This window comes from Anastrepha obliqua, chromosome 5, assembly GCF_027943255.1.
Source record: "Anastrepha obliqua isolate idAnaObli1 chromosome 5, idAnaObli1_1.0, whole genome shotgun sequence".
Taxonomy (NCBI): Eukaryota; Metazoa; Arthropoda; class Insecta; order Diptera; family Tephritidae; genus Anastrepha; species Anastrepha obliqua.
In genome coordinates this window covers 64,649,444-64,665,536 of record NC_072896.1, presented here as the reverse complement: position 1 = coordinate 64,665,536, position 16,093 = coordinate 64,649,444, and the positions used below count along the sequence as shown (strand labels likewise).

At 37.5% G+C, this 16,093-nt stretch overlaps 2 protein-coding genes across 2 annotated transcripts; both read left to right on the top strand.

Annotated features, from left to right (window-relative positions):
- The first annotated feature begins 2,108 nt into the window (after positions 1-2,108).
- Positions 2,109-2,649, top strand: LOC129247961 (cytochrome c-like). Its single transcript, XM_054887345.1, has one exon. It carries the CDS (start codon positions 2,234-2,236, stop codon positions 2,555-2,557), a length of 324 nt encoding a protein of 107 aa, XP_054743320.1. The 5' UTR covers positions 2,109-2,233; the 3' UTR covers positions 2,558-2,649.
- A 5,942-nt stretch (positions 2,650-8,591) lies between these two features.
- LOC129248469 (cytochrome c-2) lies at positions 8,592-11,200 on the top strand. Its single transcript, XM_054888022.1, has 2 exons — positions 8,592-8,666; positions 10,434-11,200. The coding sequence occupies exon 2, from the start codon at positions 10,471-10,473 to the stop codon at positions 10,795-10,797; it is 327 nt and encodes a 108-aa protein (XP_054743997.1). The 5' UTR covers positions 8,592-8,666; positions 10,434-10,470; the 3' UTR covers positions 10,798-11,200.
- The last annotated feature ends 4,893 nt before the right edge of the window (positions 11,201-16,093 follow it).

Sequence of the window (16,093 nt, the reverse complement as noted above, 5' to 3'; positions counted from 1 at the left end):
TCCTACCGACCACGCATCTGGGCATCTGGTTGCGTCGCAGGAAGCTTCCATTTGAAAAGAAACTTGTTCTGCTATGTTTTCTGCATTCGCTACGTTAATATACACACTCTCCCAAGCAATTTTGAAAGTCGCAGCTTTAAAAGCTGATTTCTTCCATTTGCAGACGTATGTACATACTTTGTCGGACGTTTGTAACGTAATGGCCAGATGGTCGCTATGAGACATCTGACCCATCCAGCGATAAATACATGGACTGTGTATCTCCATAAGTGGTGCGTGTGCTTCGTATCGCCGACTTCTTTAAATGGATTGTTTTTGATGGATTCTTGGATTGTGATTGCATGCGTCTTCAGGATCACCGACGCCACCCCATCCAGCGCTTTTTCAATAAGTAATTACTGGCCAATTTCATTTGGTAATTACTGGCCTTTACATCCCTGCTCCTTTTAAATGCTATAAGGAGGCCTCCCGTTTTTGTAGGTCGCATCATCTAAACTTTTTCGCTAAGGTCCTTCAATTCTTCGCTGTTCTTTACAGGACGAAACATAACCGCATATGTTCCATCCGTCTTGGCGTAGGACATTGGTCTGATAGTGCCATTTCTGTTTTTCAGCGATTCCTTGTTTTTCTCTACCACTCTTCCTTCTGCATGGGTTAAGTTTCCGTTTGTAGTCGAGAGGAATCAGAGTCGCCTTTCCCCTTTTTTTGCAGCTGTAGACTTTGTTGCAATCTGGACTCCAGCTCTTGGGCTTTCTTTTCATCGGCCGATTGAGGAGTATTTTTTCCTGCTATCCAAGCGATTTGCTCTCTGGTCAAAATAATGAGACACGTATGTTTTTGTTCGCCCGAAAAATTTTTTTTCAAGATTTATCGGCAATTTTGTTTTTCGGCTCAAAATCGATTTTTTTTTTAATTATGTAAGAAACAATTTTTTTAAAGGCTCATAACTTAGTCAAAAATTAACAGATTTTAATAATTTTGGGTTCAAAATGATCGTCATTACTTACACGAGCGATTTCATGTAGAAACAGTTGCAAAACAGTAGTTAAAAATTTTTTATTTTGCAAAAAACAGAGCCTTTAAAAAAAAAAATTCTTATATATGTAATTAAAAAAAATCGATTTTGAGCCGAAAAACAAATTTGCCGGTAAATCTTGAAAAAAATTTTTTTCGTGCGAACAAAAAAATACGTGTCTCATTATTTTGACCAGAGAGCAACATATTTGAGTTACATCGAAATCGAAGAACATGACCCGAATAGCCCGGTTGAATTGAAATGGAAAGCATCTACAATGATTATAAATTTCAGACATTTTACAGAATGTCTAAAAATGCTTTTAAGGATCTTGTAGCGATTTTGAACCCGACTATTCAAAAACAAACTACAAGAGTACATGATATTTGACGACTCTGATGTACGATAAGCGTCATGCCGATGCTTGCTGTAACGAGTACGAGTAGCTGACGACCCGAACTCAAGTGTGCCACAACGAGCGTATACCTCGCGTACATTTTAACGCATAAGCTACGATGACGATATGACCCGTGTACGGAGGCCCTAAAACAAACAGACGACGAGACAGAAGTGGCCAGAAAATATAAGTTGCCATTACCGCACGAGCGTGTAAACGTACAAAGTGATAGTTCTTAGTTTATGAATATTATTTAGAAACCCAATAATCAGGATTTTCCAAGCAAACGGACTTCATTTACGATTCATTGCATGTTTCAGTGCAAGCGAACCTGACCGCGGTTAGGTACTTCTAAGTAATAGTTAAGGCGCGTTATAAGAATAAATCAATTAACTTGAACATTTTCTTAAGTGCATTTTATTTAAATGATATGAATATTTATGAATATTTATCCTAATACAAAAAAATATTCGAGAAAAGTTTGCCAACATTTCAGAGATTTGCAATTGCCTGCCGAGGGGCAACCGCTATTAGAAAAAACTTTTTCTAGTATTTGATGTTCGTGCACGGGGACTCGAACCTGTGCATAACCCAATTACATAATACAAATTGCGCGCTGTCTACAGTATCATAACATCAGAATAATTTGTGTATATTAACTCCATATGGCAATCCTATTAAAAATGTGTTTTTGAATAAGCAATTTGAAATAATTTTCATTTGATTCTTATACTGTAATAATTACGTTATTTCTCCCACACCGTTTTTCCTTTTTCGAAATTTTTTTAATTCACTTTGGTTGACGTGCACGATTTTACACTATGGGTATTCCGGCCGGTAATGCCGAAAATGGAAAAAAGATTTTTGTGCAAAAATGTGCTCAATGTCATCCGGTTGAGAAGGGCGCACGACACAAAGTTGGGCCAAATCTGTTTGGTGTAGTTGGACGAAAGAGTGGTTCTTTAAGCGATTATAAATATTCAGATGCAAATAAAAAAAAAGGAGTGACTTGGACTGATGACGTCCTCTTTGAATATTTGGAAAATCCAAAAAAATTCATACCAGGAACAAAAATGGTATTTGCCGGACTTAAAAAAGCAGAGGAACGCTCAGATATAATTGCGTATTTAAAGAGTGCCAAGTAAAACTCTATTCTTTTCATTAAACTTATAACAACATATACTAATGTAATGAAATCTGAATAAATTAAATGTTTAATATTACAACGATAACCAATATACATATATCAAAATGCGAAAATTTTTAAGTTTGGTGTTTGTTTCTTATTTTTAATTTAAAGCTACCAAAACTGTAAGTTAAAAAACAAAACTGTATTATTAAACAAAAGAAGGTTAAAAAAGGACACTCTGAGAAGATTTTAGAGTTAATGAAAAGCAGTTGGTTCTTAAAAAATTTGATATTTTGAAAATTAAATTTAATTTTTTGTCTTCTTAACATTGAAAGCCTTTTTACACATTTTAAAAAGCGTTTGAATTTACTGAATGCGAATTAAAACCATAAACGCGTAATCGTTTCTTCCGGTCCTCAATCCTTAGAGTACCTTATCTTGTTACATAACCTCAAGTATAGCAAAAAAGTCGTTCTCTTAACAAAAAGAGTTGAAATGAAAAATTAAAATTTGAAAAGGTCGAGCCAGGAGCACCAGGAGATTTGGTGGCTCCTAAAACACTCAGGCTGATAAGCCCATTGTATTTAAAGCTCTGGAAAGGGGGTGGGTAGTCAAGGAGGGAAGGAGAAAAATATCAGAGAAAGAGACAGGAAAGAATAGAGACAGAGATAGAGATAGTTAGTCCTGTGAGAATTTTCCAGATTCTTTGGCAAATCTGTAAATATCCTCCAGTTTTAGAGGACAAATATTACTCATTCTCGTGACATCGGAAACCAAAATTCGTAGCCGTGCTCTAGCAAAGGCAGGACACTCACAGAGAAAGTGCTCAGTGCTATCCGCTTCATCCAAGCATGACAGGCACACCGGATCCTCAATGATTCCAATGGTGGTCATATGCTGACCCCATGGGTTGTGTCCTGTAATGATACCGGCCATCAACCGAATGTCTTTCCTTCTAAGTTTTAGTAGAAAGTTTCACAGTTTTCTGTTCGGATTTGTCACAAAACACTTGGCAGTTCTGCAGGGTTCTAGACCGGACCATCGCTCTTTACGCAGATTGCCTACATAATCGCTGATCCAGTTCATGATTCCTGCGGAACTGATTCCGATTATTGGCTCTGGCCCCTGTGACGAAACCGCTGATCAACGGTTGGCCAATTCGTCGGCGATTTCGTTTTCTTGAACACCGGAGTGTCCCGGAACCCATACAAGTACAAACCTGTTTCATCTTGCGACAGAATTGAGCTTCTTCTTACATTCTTGAACAATCTTTGAGGTTTGCTTTGCGTCCTCCAGGGCCTTCAGTGCAGCCTGACTGTCACTGAAAACTCCAATCTGTTTCCCACTCCATCTCCTCTCGATTATCCATTCGGCTACTTTCAGGATGGCAGGATGTTTGGAAAACAGTTGCCATTTCCCCCATAGCATAGTGATACTTATTACTATCTTTTAAGTACCATCGGGCTTCAGACCCTATTTCATTCTTGGACCCATCGTTAAAGAAAATATCCGTCAAACCTCCCTGCATGCATTCTGGATTGCTCCATTGCTCACGCAATCTGACATCAAATTTCCTTCTAAATGAAACTGTGGGTATCAGGTCGTCTTTAGGTTCCAAAAACAGAGAATACTGCTCAGATAGCAACCTAAAGATTTCTCTCTGTCCCGAAGTTCCGTCTTCGTGTCAGAAACCATATTTATGGAGTCTACACATTGCTTTTATTACTTCCTGTTGTATCTTAAGATCCAGTGGGAGCAAATAAAGCATAGCGTTTAGGGCATCACCAGAGGTTGTACTCATGGCAGCCGTGATGCATAAACGTACACTTCTTTGTATCCTGTATAGTTCCCGGATTGTGTACTTAACCATGCTCCGTCGCCACCATACCACAGAAGCGTAAGTGATGATTGGTCTGAGAAGTGCTGTGTATATCCATAGGACCACAGCAGGTTTCAGACCCCAGGTTTTACCAAAGGCTCTACAGCATTGCTGAAAAATCCTCAATGCGCGATTCACCATCAGTGAAACGTGTGTCTCCCAAGTCAGCTTCTTATCCAAGATTACTCCTAAATATTTAACTTTATCGGAAAGACCAAGTGTCACACCTTTCAGTGTTGGAAGAGTGATTCCATCCAATTTCCGTTTTCTCGTAAACAAGACTATGGTTGTTTTGTTCGGATTAACGGAAAGACCTTGTCTCATGCACCAGTCATCGATTTTGACAAGAATCCTCTGCCCTTTCGTGCAAAGCCTCCCTAGGGATTTATCTGATGTTAGCGCACAGACATCGTCCGCATATGCTTGGACATGAAAACCGAGTTCCTGCATCTCCGCTAATAGAGAGTCAGCGACGAAGCACCACAGCAGCGGAGAAAGAACACCCCCTTGGGGACATCCTTGACTGGCCCTGACTGTGATTTGTTCGTCACCGCTCCCACCAGCGGTTAACAGCCTCTCAGAGAGCATGGAATATATTCATTTTACAATGGTTTGATTAACTACGTGTCGTTCAGCAGAAGAACATCCAGCCGAAAGTGGCATTATCAAAAGCCCCCTCAATGTCCACGAACACGCCCATTGTGTATTCGTCAGCTTCCAGCCCGGCTTCAATCTAGCTAAAAAAATCGTGTAGGGCTGATTCACATGATTTTCCACTCTGGTAAGCGTGTTGATTTCTACTAAGTGGACTTCTCGGCAATACCCCCACTCGAATATGTTTCTCCACCACTCGTTCTAGACTTTTCAACACGAACGATGTCAAACTGATTGGTATAAAACTTTTTGCTGAGGAATAGTCGTCTTTTCCTGCTTTCGGAATAAATACTACCCTTAAGCGTCGCCATTGGGATGGTATATAACCAAGTGCAAGACAGGCTGTGAAGATCCTTTTCAGGACCTCAATCAACCTGTCTCCTCCTTTTTTAAGCATTGCTGGATATATTCCGTCAGGTCCAGCGGACTTAAAGTTCTCAAAGGAAGACAAGGAAAACCTTATCGATTCTTTTGACACTATGCGACTAGCAATATACCAGCTGTACCTAGAGGTTCCACCGTCGCTACCGTTATTGTTCATGTCACTCTCTATTCAGAGAGAGTTCTACTACCCGGAAAATGGGTTTCAAGTTTGGCTTTCCGTACTTTTTGCTTATATTCTCTCTGTATAAGTCGATGATTAGCCCAGTCCTCTTCTGTTTGGGTTTTTAAGGCCTTATTAAGAAGTTTTTTTTTCGGACCGTACACGAAGCTTCGACAGTTCAGAGTTCCACCAAGGAACCGCTTTCCCCTGTCTGCTGTGCCTGGGTGGGCACAGTTCCTTAAAGCAATTAATTAAAGTACCTTCTAATTTCTTAGTAGCATCTTCAATCATTTCTACTGATCTGAGTTTTTTAAGGTTTGATAATCGCTCTGTTACAAGCTCACCATACCTGTCCCAGTCCACATTTCGAGGATTCCTACCAGAAGGTATTGATATTGTATCAATTCCCAGTCGGAATTCGATAAGACGATGATCAGAAAGAGAGTCCTCTTCCAGAACTTGCCATCGGTTGATTTGATTTCCAACTGGCCTCTTGGTAAATGTTGAAACAATCACCTCTTGTCTCCTTTTGGTCACAAAAGTAGGTTTGTTACCAGTGTTTTGAATGACCAAATCAGATGACAGGATAAAATCCAGTAACTTGAGACCTCTGGGGTTGCATTTGCTGCTTCCCTATACAATTTTCTGTGAATTTGCGTCACAGCCCACTATTAGCCCCAGATTATTGGATCCCAGATTATTGGATCTATAATATGTAAATGGTAAATTATTCTTGCTCATTTACAAATTTTCCCTTGCAGGTTCCTAAAGCGGCCAAACAGTAGGAGACCAAATGAAATATTCCTTACTGAATTTTTCTCGAAATTGAAAACATATGCATCTTGTAAATATTTTTTAAGCGCAAAAAAGTAGATAATCTAATTATATGTGAACGTACAGGGTGGGCCATATGGCGTTTGCTTTTTGAACCACCTATTTTTTTGAGAATGGTAACACGAATGACATGTCAAATGTGTTCATAATTTACTTAAAGGTTTGACATTTACGAAATGGGACGCTATACGCTTGAACAAAATTGGGAAATATTGAAAACCTATTTCCAAAGTGGTGAGTCTTTCTGAGAGTCTTTCTTCTTTTCTGATTTCCACATCGGTGGCTACGTCAATACGCAAAATTGTTGGAACTGGGGCTCAGAATATCCACACGTTACTGTAGAGAAGCAAATGCATCCACAACGAGTCACTGTTTGGTGCGGTTTTTGGTCTGGCGGCATCATCGAGCCATTTTTTTCGAAAATGAGCGAGGAGCCGTGGTTACAGTAAATGGCGAGCGTTACCGTGACATGCTCAACGAGATTTTGTTTTCAAAAATTGAAGAGGATGACATGGACGGCATTTGGTTTCAACAGGACGGTGCAACTTGTCACACTACCAAAGTTACACTCGAAATTTTGGCTACCGTTTTTGAAAACCGAATAATCAGCCGAAATTCCGATATCAATTGGCCGCCTCGGAGCTGTGATTTAAGCCCGTTGGACTATTTTTTGTGCGGAGGCGTTAAGGACAAATGCTATGCGAACCATCCAGAGACGATTGATGCTTTAAAACACGAAATCGAAGTTGCCGCTGTGCTTAAAAATTGGGTTGATCGAATGGCCTACTGTAAAGCTAGTCGTGGCAGTCATTTGAACGATATTATTTTTCATTCATAAATGACAATGTTCAATCTTCAAAATAACAAAAAAAAATTGTAAAAAATATTGATTAGTTTTTTTTTTATAACCGATTCAAAAAGCAAATATTACATGACCCACCCTATATAGTATTATTATCTTTGAAGAATACACCTGTAATGCTTATGTAATGCTCATCACATGCATTATTTATGTCTCATGTCTTCCTGGCTTATATATTTTGAAAATTATCATTATAATACGTTCACATATAAGTAGATGATCTATTTTTTCGTGCTTAAAGCTACTGCAACACGCTCATGCATTTGCTGTCCAGCAGCTTATATGTGTGCGTGTCGGGTGACACATGTACTTGTTTCGTGTCACACATAGAATACTTGTTGTCGGCTTTTGCATGATGAAAATTAAAAATTTTAAATTTTTTCGCGGACAAGCGTCATGCACCCGACACGCACACATATAAGCTGCTGGACAGAAAATTCATGAGCGTGTCGCCGTAGCTTAACTCCCAATCTGTAATTAAAAAGCGAGATTCCCATACAAATTTCCTCTCCCAAAATCTGAGATTATTAAATAATCCTAGATAATAATCATACTTTTTGACATACAACTCTGTGTTTTCGGTGTAACAGATCATTATTTTTACGCGTGCAAAGAAAAAGGTCAAAGTGAAAACTAAATAAAATGGATGCCGGCAAAGAAAACAAGTTTATAGACATAATTCTAATAATATGTTTACTTAAGTATTAGTAACTGTGCATTCATATAACATAAAAAACGTTATTCCTCTTTTTACTTATTATAAAATGTAATATCCAATATCAAATGTGTCGTTTGCGGATTTACTTCAACAGTTTATTATTAGGAGCTAATGGCGCAATTAAATTAGCTATTCATTCTCCTTGTCTTTTCTTTATATCGTTAATAATAATTAAACAAACCAAAAAGACCGAAACAGTCGGACCACGACAGTCGGTTCTACGTTACCGAAACGACCCGGACTTATATCCGGCCAAGGACTGTCACTACAGCAGCATTCTCCGTATGTAAGTATGGGGAATGTTTATGCTGCTACAACAACAACAACCGAAATATTCCACCAAAATAATTTGTATGAAGAAAAACCTTTTACAACAGTATTGACAGCTGATTGTCAATTTTGCAGGTAATGAACGGATAGATTAATTTTTGGATTTATTGGTAATTAATGCATATGTGAACGTATGATTATTCAGAAATAAACAATGTCGGGCGCAGACATCATGTAAAAAGAAAAAGTGTTACCTACGTATTTATTTCCCAAATATGCAAGGTTGCTTAAAGAGTGTGTAGCTGACAGGCGCGAAGAATCCACATAGCCTACTAAATTCAGTCGAGTTGTATTTGTGTTCAATGTAAGTACATTTGGTGATAATAGTGCTAAAATAGTTCTTGGATTTTTCGTTAATTACATTTATATTATATAGAAGGGTGTGTGTGCCCATGAAATCAATGGTTCTATAACGCGAAATGATTTTTGTAAAGAAATTGCAAAACTTTCATTATAAATTATTTGAATCAAACTTATATTATAATTTTAAACATATTGATTACATAACCATTTCCCACGCTGAAAAAGTGCAAAAGTAGCTTCTATGTATGTACATATGTACATGCGGTGGTTCATAGAGATAGACAGGGGTTGAAAATTGTTTCGAGTTACATAAAAAATGCGTACAGAATCATTGTCATCAACTAAAAAGTTGTTTACAATTGACATACGGGAAAAATGGTGAAAATGCGTTGCTTTCGTTCTGAGTTTTTAAGTAATTCGAATTATTGGCTTGATTCACCTCGTGGCTAACATATTTTTATCAAGGCTTTAGTATCAACGTACTGCTCGATTTTTTTTGCACTAGTTTCATGGTTTTACATAATTCGCATTCACGTGAATGCTAAATGTGGGGGAATTTTCATCTTACTTTACTTTGTGTAGGTAGTCTTATTCAGATTTTCCCACATTGTGTTGCCTTCAAAGTAATTCTGCAGTTCGTACAACTTTGTATGAGAACATGTACGGAGACATGAAAATTTTATTCTCACTTTTTATTACAAGGTTATGCGTTCAAAACGAACTACTATTTAATGTGACATAGACAGATTGGATAGCCAATTATATATTCGATTTTTGATCTTAAGTCTGAAGCATGTCATAATGTACATGGTGCATCCATTTGTACATATTTGCTCAATTTTATATTGAAATGTATGAAAGCTCTAAATTTTGGTTCTCTGGCACGATATTCTCGATCTTAAACTTATGGTTCATTACAAAGCAAGTTTAATGACGTGTGGTGACGTAAAGATAGTCAATGGGTAATGAGTCAACTTAAGAGTGGCAGCAGTTACGAAGACACTTGAGGCACAAAGTTCTATGCATGCTAATTGCTTTCACATGTGAGAAGTTTAAGTCATGTTGCCGTGCGCTTATATTTGTATTCACAGATTTCATTATACTCCGTGGTGAATTATGGCGAACTTAATTTAGCTTGTTTATGTAATATCTGTTTCATAATAACTTTAATTGGGTAGCCTTTCCTTTACGCACTATTTCGCTAGAATAAAACCAAAATATTAGGTTCGATAGACTATTTGTGGTTTTTAAAAGGAGGGACACTGACCTTTAGCCTTCGGTAATGCAATATTTTCATTAATTGTGAAATTTTAGAATACAAGATCGCACGATTTTCCGAAGATTTACGTTTACGCTTTTCCTGGAAATTTAATGCACCAAATGTTTTGGCATTATTTAAGTTGAAGGTCGGAAGTTTTAATTAACAAGACATTTTTTGTTTATTATATGTAAATATTTTTTCTAAATTTTCCTTTACTACTACGATATATATGGGGGGCGCGTGGCACCACTCACCACGTCCAATAGAAATGGCAAGGTAACACAATTATGAGAGTCAATCCTCTTAGGGCCCCCGTAGAACCTCCAGGAAAAGCTTAAAAATATCGTTGAAGAGATATGTATGTATAAAGCAATCGCGCGATTTTTATTCCAAATTCTCAGTATTTGCAAAAATATATAATTAAAATTGAAAATTTTATTTTTCACATTTTATATCACATTTACACGTATTTTAACAAACAGCATTTATTTATTGAATTCTTTTCAGAGCGAGTACCTATTAACATCCACTAAAAAATTCAAACATGGGCGTACCAGCTGGTGATGTTGAAAAGGGTAAGAAACTCTTCGTGCAACGTTGTGCTCAATGTCATACTGTCGAGGCTGGTGGCAAGCACAAGGTCGGCCCTAACCTGCATGGTCTGATCGGCCGTAAAACTGGTCAAGCTGCGGGTTTCGCTTACACAGATGCCAACAAAGCGAAAGGTATTACCTGGAATGAGGATACCCTCTTCGAGTACTTGGAGAATCCCAAGAAATACATCCCAGGCACAAAGATGATCTTCGCCGGTCTGAAAAAGCCCAATGAACGTGGTGATCTTATTGCCTACCTGAAATCAGCAACCAAGTAAATTTAATCCACGAAAAACCATCAAATGTAAAAGAAGCTATCAAAAAGTAAACCACCTCATTGATGTTTAACCCTTTATTATTAAGGTTTTAAACACAGTAAATAAATTCAATCGACAATTAAAAAACAATTTGGAGTGCGTCCCGGACATTGGCTCATCAAAGGATAATGGTAGCAAATGCCTTAAAAGCAAAGGGCACCGCATATTTTTAAGAGCAAAGATACACTTATTAGTTTTAAATGTAACTACTCTATATAGGGGAATTTAATTAAATAATTTAATTCTGTAAAAGAAATTCAAGCAAACATAAAGCTGGTACCTAACTTCAAGGCATTGAAGAAAAAAATATTTAACATCAACAAAACTTAACGGAAAAGAAACAATAAAAACTGCAAAACTAAAATATTTTATTTATTAATATATCCGTAGAAATTGTGCAGTATAACATAAATAAATTATTTTGCTTAAAACAGAAAATTGACCATATAATCCTGTAAGCGCTCTTATGTTGTCGTAGCAGCAAAAACATTCCCCATACATGTACGGAGGGTGCTGCTAGAGTGACAGTCCTTGGTCGGATATATGTATAATAAATCCGGGTCGTTCCGGTACCGTAGGACCGACTGTCGGGGGGATGTAAGCCCTCTTATATGGTAGTTCCGCATACCTACCTTTTTTGACAGTAGGTCAAAATCGTAAGCATCCTTATATTATGTGTAAAATGTGTTATAAATCAATCTTTTTTTTTATACACATGAAGCTATTTGCTTCTCTTTAGAGTTGGAAATTGGAACTCTAAAATTTTCTACGAAAATATTTATAAAAAATCCGTTAATAACAGGTGGCGCAAAATTAATCAATTATTGAAAGATTTATAATATTTGCAAATATCGTCCTACGACAATCATATTTGACACTTGTGAGCTAGACAGCTGCAGCATACAAACAGACAAGCAATGGAGCACGTAAGGGTCAAAATAAAGATTTCTGTCATTCAAAATAATTTTTTTTTAGTAAAAAGTTGAATGGTTAATTTTGCGCCACCTTTTATAACCGTTTACTTCAGTCGCCGACTATCACTCAAAGCGTTTCTTTACTCAATGACTATTTCGTGACGTACATTTGTTTACTTTCCGCTAATCACTTCATTAATTTTTTTTTGTGTTTTTCATTTTGACGTTAGACACACGTGTTGTAACGTTTGTATAACAAAAAAAAATCAGAAACAAGCTCAATAATGGTGCCGGACCTCCAGATAAGTAACTAAATCGCTTTTCAGCATTAGCAGACCTCCTGGATAATCCCAAAAGGAAGAAAAAGAAACCTAACCCAAATCAAGACATTTTTCCTGAACTCCCTAAAAAGTGCCCCACAGCACATAACCCTAAATTTATATTGATATCTTCTGCCGACAATACTAAGCTTCTTCCTCAGCTGAGCCCATTTATATATATATATGTATATATATAATTGGCGCGTACACCATTTTTGGGTGTTTGGCCGAGCTCCTCCTCTTATTTGTGGTGTGCGTCTTGATGTTGTTCCACAAATGGAGGGACCTACAGTTTTAAGCCGACTCCGAACGGCAGATACACTCGGAGGTTTGCCATTGCCTGCCGAGGGGCGACCGCTATTAGAAAAATGTTTTGAGCCCATTTGCCATTAAAAAATCGATTGAAGCTATTTCGACGGAGATAAACTCAATCTCACAACTCCGCGACGGTAACTTACTCGTCTTGACACGCAACGCTCGAATCGCAGATAAGTTCCTAAAAGCTAAATCGTTTCCTAACCTATGCCCCATTAATGTTAATTTACATGAGACATTGAATTCGATGAAAGGTGTAATCTACTCGCCTTGTCTAAAGCACTTTACGGAAGACGAAATAATCGGAGAAATGAAGGATCAACATGTTACGGGTGACTACAAATTTACCCGCCAAATCGAGGATGATCTTTTCCAACTTCCTGACGCCGTAGAAGTAGCATGGTACAAAGTCAAGGTTCAACCTTATATCCCAAGCCCGATGCGTTGCAGAAACTGCCAAAAGTTTGGACATACCCAAAAACGGTGCAATAGTAATCGAACATGTAATAATTGCAATCCTCCACCTCACAATCTTGACAAGTGTATTCGTACTCAATGCGCCAACTGCGCCGAAGAGCACCCATCTTCAGACAGGAATTGCACCAAATATATCCAGGCCAGGGAAATCCTCAAGATAAAAACCCTAGAGAAATGTAGTACCGGCGAAGCGCGCCGCAAATATAAAAAGAGTTTACCACTTTCCGAACGGCTTAGCTCCTATGTTAGTGTCACAAAAAATGTCTTATCCGCAGATAATATTCCTTCCGGAACTACAAATAATAAAAAAACACTGAAAATAAAATTTTGACAGATTCTTCTACATCATCAACACAAACTAACCCTAAAGGAAAACAAAACTCGTACTATTTCTGCTGAAAATTATTCCTCCCCACAACAAAGCTCAACTTCAGATACCAACACTTTGCCATTCCAATCACCAATATCCATTTTTAACACAAATCAAAACTCTAGAGAATGCACTCAAACGCAAATACTCCAATCACCAAAACAAATTTAACACAAAAATTAAAACTTCATCTCAACAAATTTGACAGCAACATAGACTTTTAATAAATAAATAAAATAAAAATTAAAAACAAATAATTTTACTCTAAACAATTGAAAATATGGACATCGGATTTAATCTGTCACTCCTTCAATGGAATATACAAGGTTATATTAACAACATATACGCCCTTGAATTATTAGTTTCAAAACATAACCCCGATATTATTATATTACAAGAAACACACATAGTGCAAAAAAATCTACATCTACTGCATTTACCTAATTATAAACTCTTTCACCACAACAAAGATCTTCAGTACTGCAAATCTGGCATTGTCTTCCTTATAAAAAGTACACTTAACGTATCAAATCGTGTGGTATCCAGCAATAACCTTCTTCATCAATCCATTACCGTGCATGGAGTAGATGCATATCTCACAACGCAACTGCTAGATAATATTCCAGCCTACAGCACTGGGCATCATCTATTGCTAGGTGATCTTAACTCACATAATATATTATGGGGATCGTAAACCACGAACCGTAACGGGAAAATATGGGAGGAGTTCGCAAATAATAGAATCGTCTTAAATGATGGTTCGCCAAAACTACTCAATACAAAAAACACTCTGACAGCTGTAGATGTATCTATGGCTAGTGTGGAACTGGCAAGTATCCTATCCTGGAATTGTTCCCCACAAGGAAGCGATCACTTCCCGATTTTAATATTTAACAACATCACACCCGGTTTTAAAAAATTTAAACCAGGTTTGGTAGCAAGCAAATTCGGAACTTTTTTTCGAAAAAAAACCGAACAGATAGGCGAAGAATTTGTAGTAACGAAGAACGTTAACCAAAAGCAGCAAATATAAAGAAAATAATCAGAAAGTCTGCAAATGAATCCATGCCAACAAAAAAAAATACCATCTTACGAAAAAACCCCGTATGATTCAATGCCGAGATAGCCGAGCTAATTGATCTAAAGAACACCTATGAATCAAAACGAAATTTGGCAAATGTTATAAAATATGGTATAAAAAACTGTGCGCGCAGGCTAGGCGAGCATGTATACAGGCCAAGAGGGATATATCGAAAAATTTCGTTAACTCTCTTAACCCTACTATGAACACAAAGACAATATGGTACAAAATCAAATCGCCTCAATACATAAGCTTCCCCACTATATTTTAAGAAATCCAATGCTTAACTCACTCACAAACGATAGCTGATAAATTAGCCGACACATGGAGTTCAATTGGCTCTGACAAATCTTTTGATACGCTAATTATAAGGGCCAAACAAAGCTATAAGATTGACTCCCTTCCCGGTGGAGTACACAATCCACACTATACGTTTAATAAAATAACAATTGAAGACCTCAATATAGCTATAAGAAATTCAAAAGGTACAACGCCAGCTATTGATAAAATAACATATTCCATGATCCAACAGTCACATATCTCCTTAAAGATCCGGATATGTCTATTATACACCAGAATCGTTGAAACTGGAACTTTTCCGCATTACTGGAAGTTGGCAATCCTAGCACCGATATCCAAACCAAATAAAAGTGCTAACCTGGTGGAACGGTACCGACATATATCGCTTATCTTAGTCTGGGCCAAGGTATTTGATACAATTTCGGCACGTGAAATTAGAGAAAACTGCAAATCTCATTTTCTACCAGAGCAACATGCTTTCTTGCCACATCATGGAGTACATACACATGCCCCACAAAGTCTGCGTTCACCATACAATAACTTTTTAGTGAATGGAACACACAACCTGATTTTATAATTTTTATAAATTTGTATATATTTATATGTTTAAGTTTCAAAAACAAAAATAAATTTCAATATTCCTCACATAAGTTTTTAGATAACGGTGAATAATGGCTGTAACAAGTAAATAAAGCGACCATGAAGTCTGCTATATACAAAAATTAAATCTAATATTTAGTTGTATATCCACGTTGCTTCAGGACTTCACTCAGCCTATTTGGCATTGAACTTACTAGTTTCTCTGTTTCCTCTGCTGTTATCCTCCTCCATTCTGCCTGCATGACACTCCGCAAAACCTCTTTACTAGTAATCACTTGCTGACGAATTCTTTTTCCCAATAGATCCCACAGATGCTCGATGGGGTTAAGATCTGGGGACTGTGGCGGTGTGTTAAGCTGTTTTGTGGCGTTGTACATGAGCCAAAGCTTAACGATATCGGCTGTGTGCTTCGGGTCGTTGAAACCAAAATGTTCTTGATAAGCCGAGATTTTCTGCACTTTGCTTTAATTTCCGTTTTAGTATGTTCAAGTATCCCCATTTATCCATCGTCGAATCAATAAATTCTAACTGACCCACCCCATTTGCCACCATGCAGCCCCAAACCATAACCCCGTCACCTCCGTGCTTAACCGTGCCAACAAGATTTTGCTTTTCAAGAGCAGTTCCAGGTTTTCGCCAAACAATTTGACGGCCTTTTATTCCGAATATACAAAATTTACTTTCGTCTTAATATATTACTTTTTTCCAGAACTCGGGAGGCTTATTTATGTACTCATTAGCAATCTGAATGCGTTTACGTCTGTTCACAAGAGAAATGAAAGGCTTCCTTTGGGCGACTCTACCTGATATCCAGCTTGACGTAGAACATTTCTGGCAGTTTCAGCGCAAATACTTTCTTTAAATGTTTGATTTATGTTTT

Excerpts from the sequence above, each read along its gene's own strand:
- LOC129247961 (XM_054887345.1), top strand. The coding sequence starts at position 2,234 with ATGGGTATTCCGGCCGGTAATGCCGAAAATGGAAAAAAGATTTTTGTG.
- LOC129248469 (XM_054888022.1), top strand. The coding sequence starts at position 10,471 with ATGGGCGTACCAGCTGGTGATGTTGAAAAGGGTAAGAAACTCTTCGTG.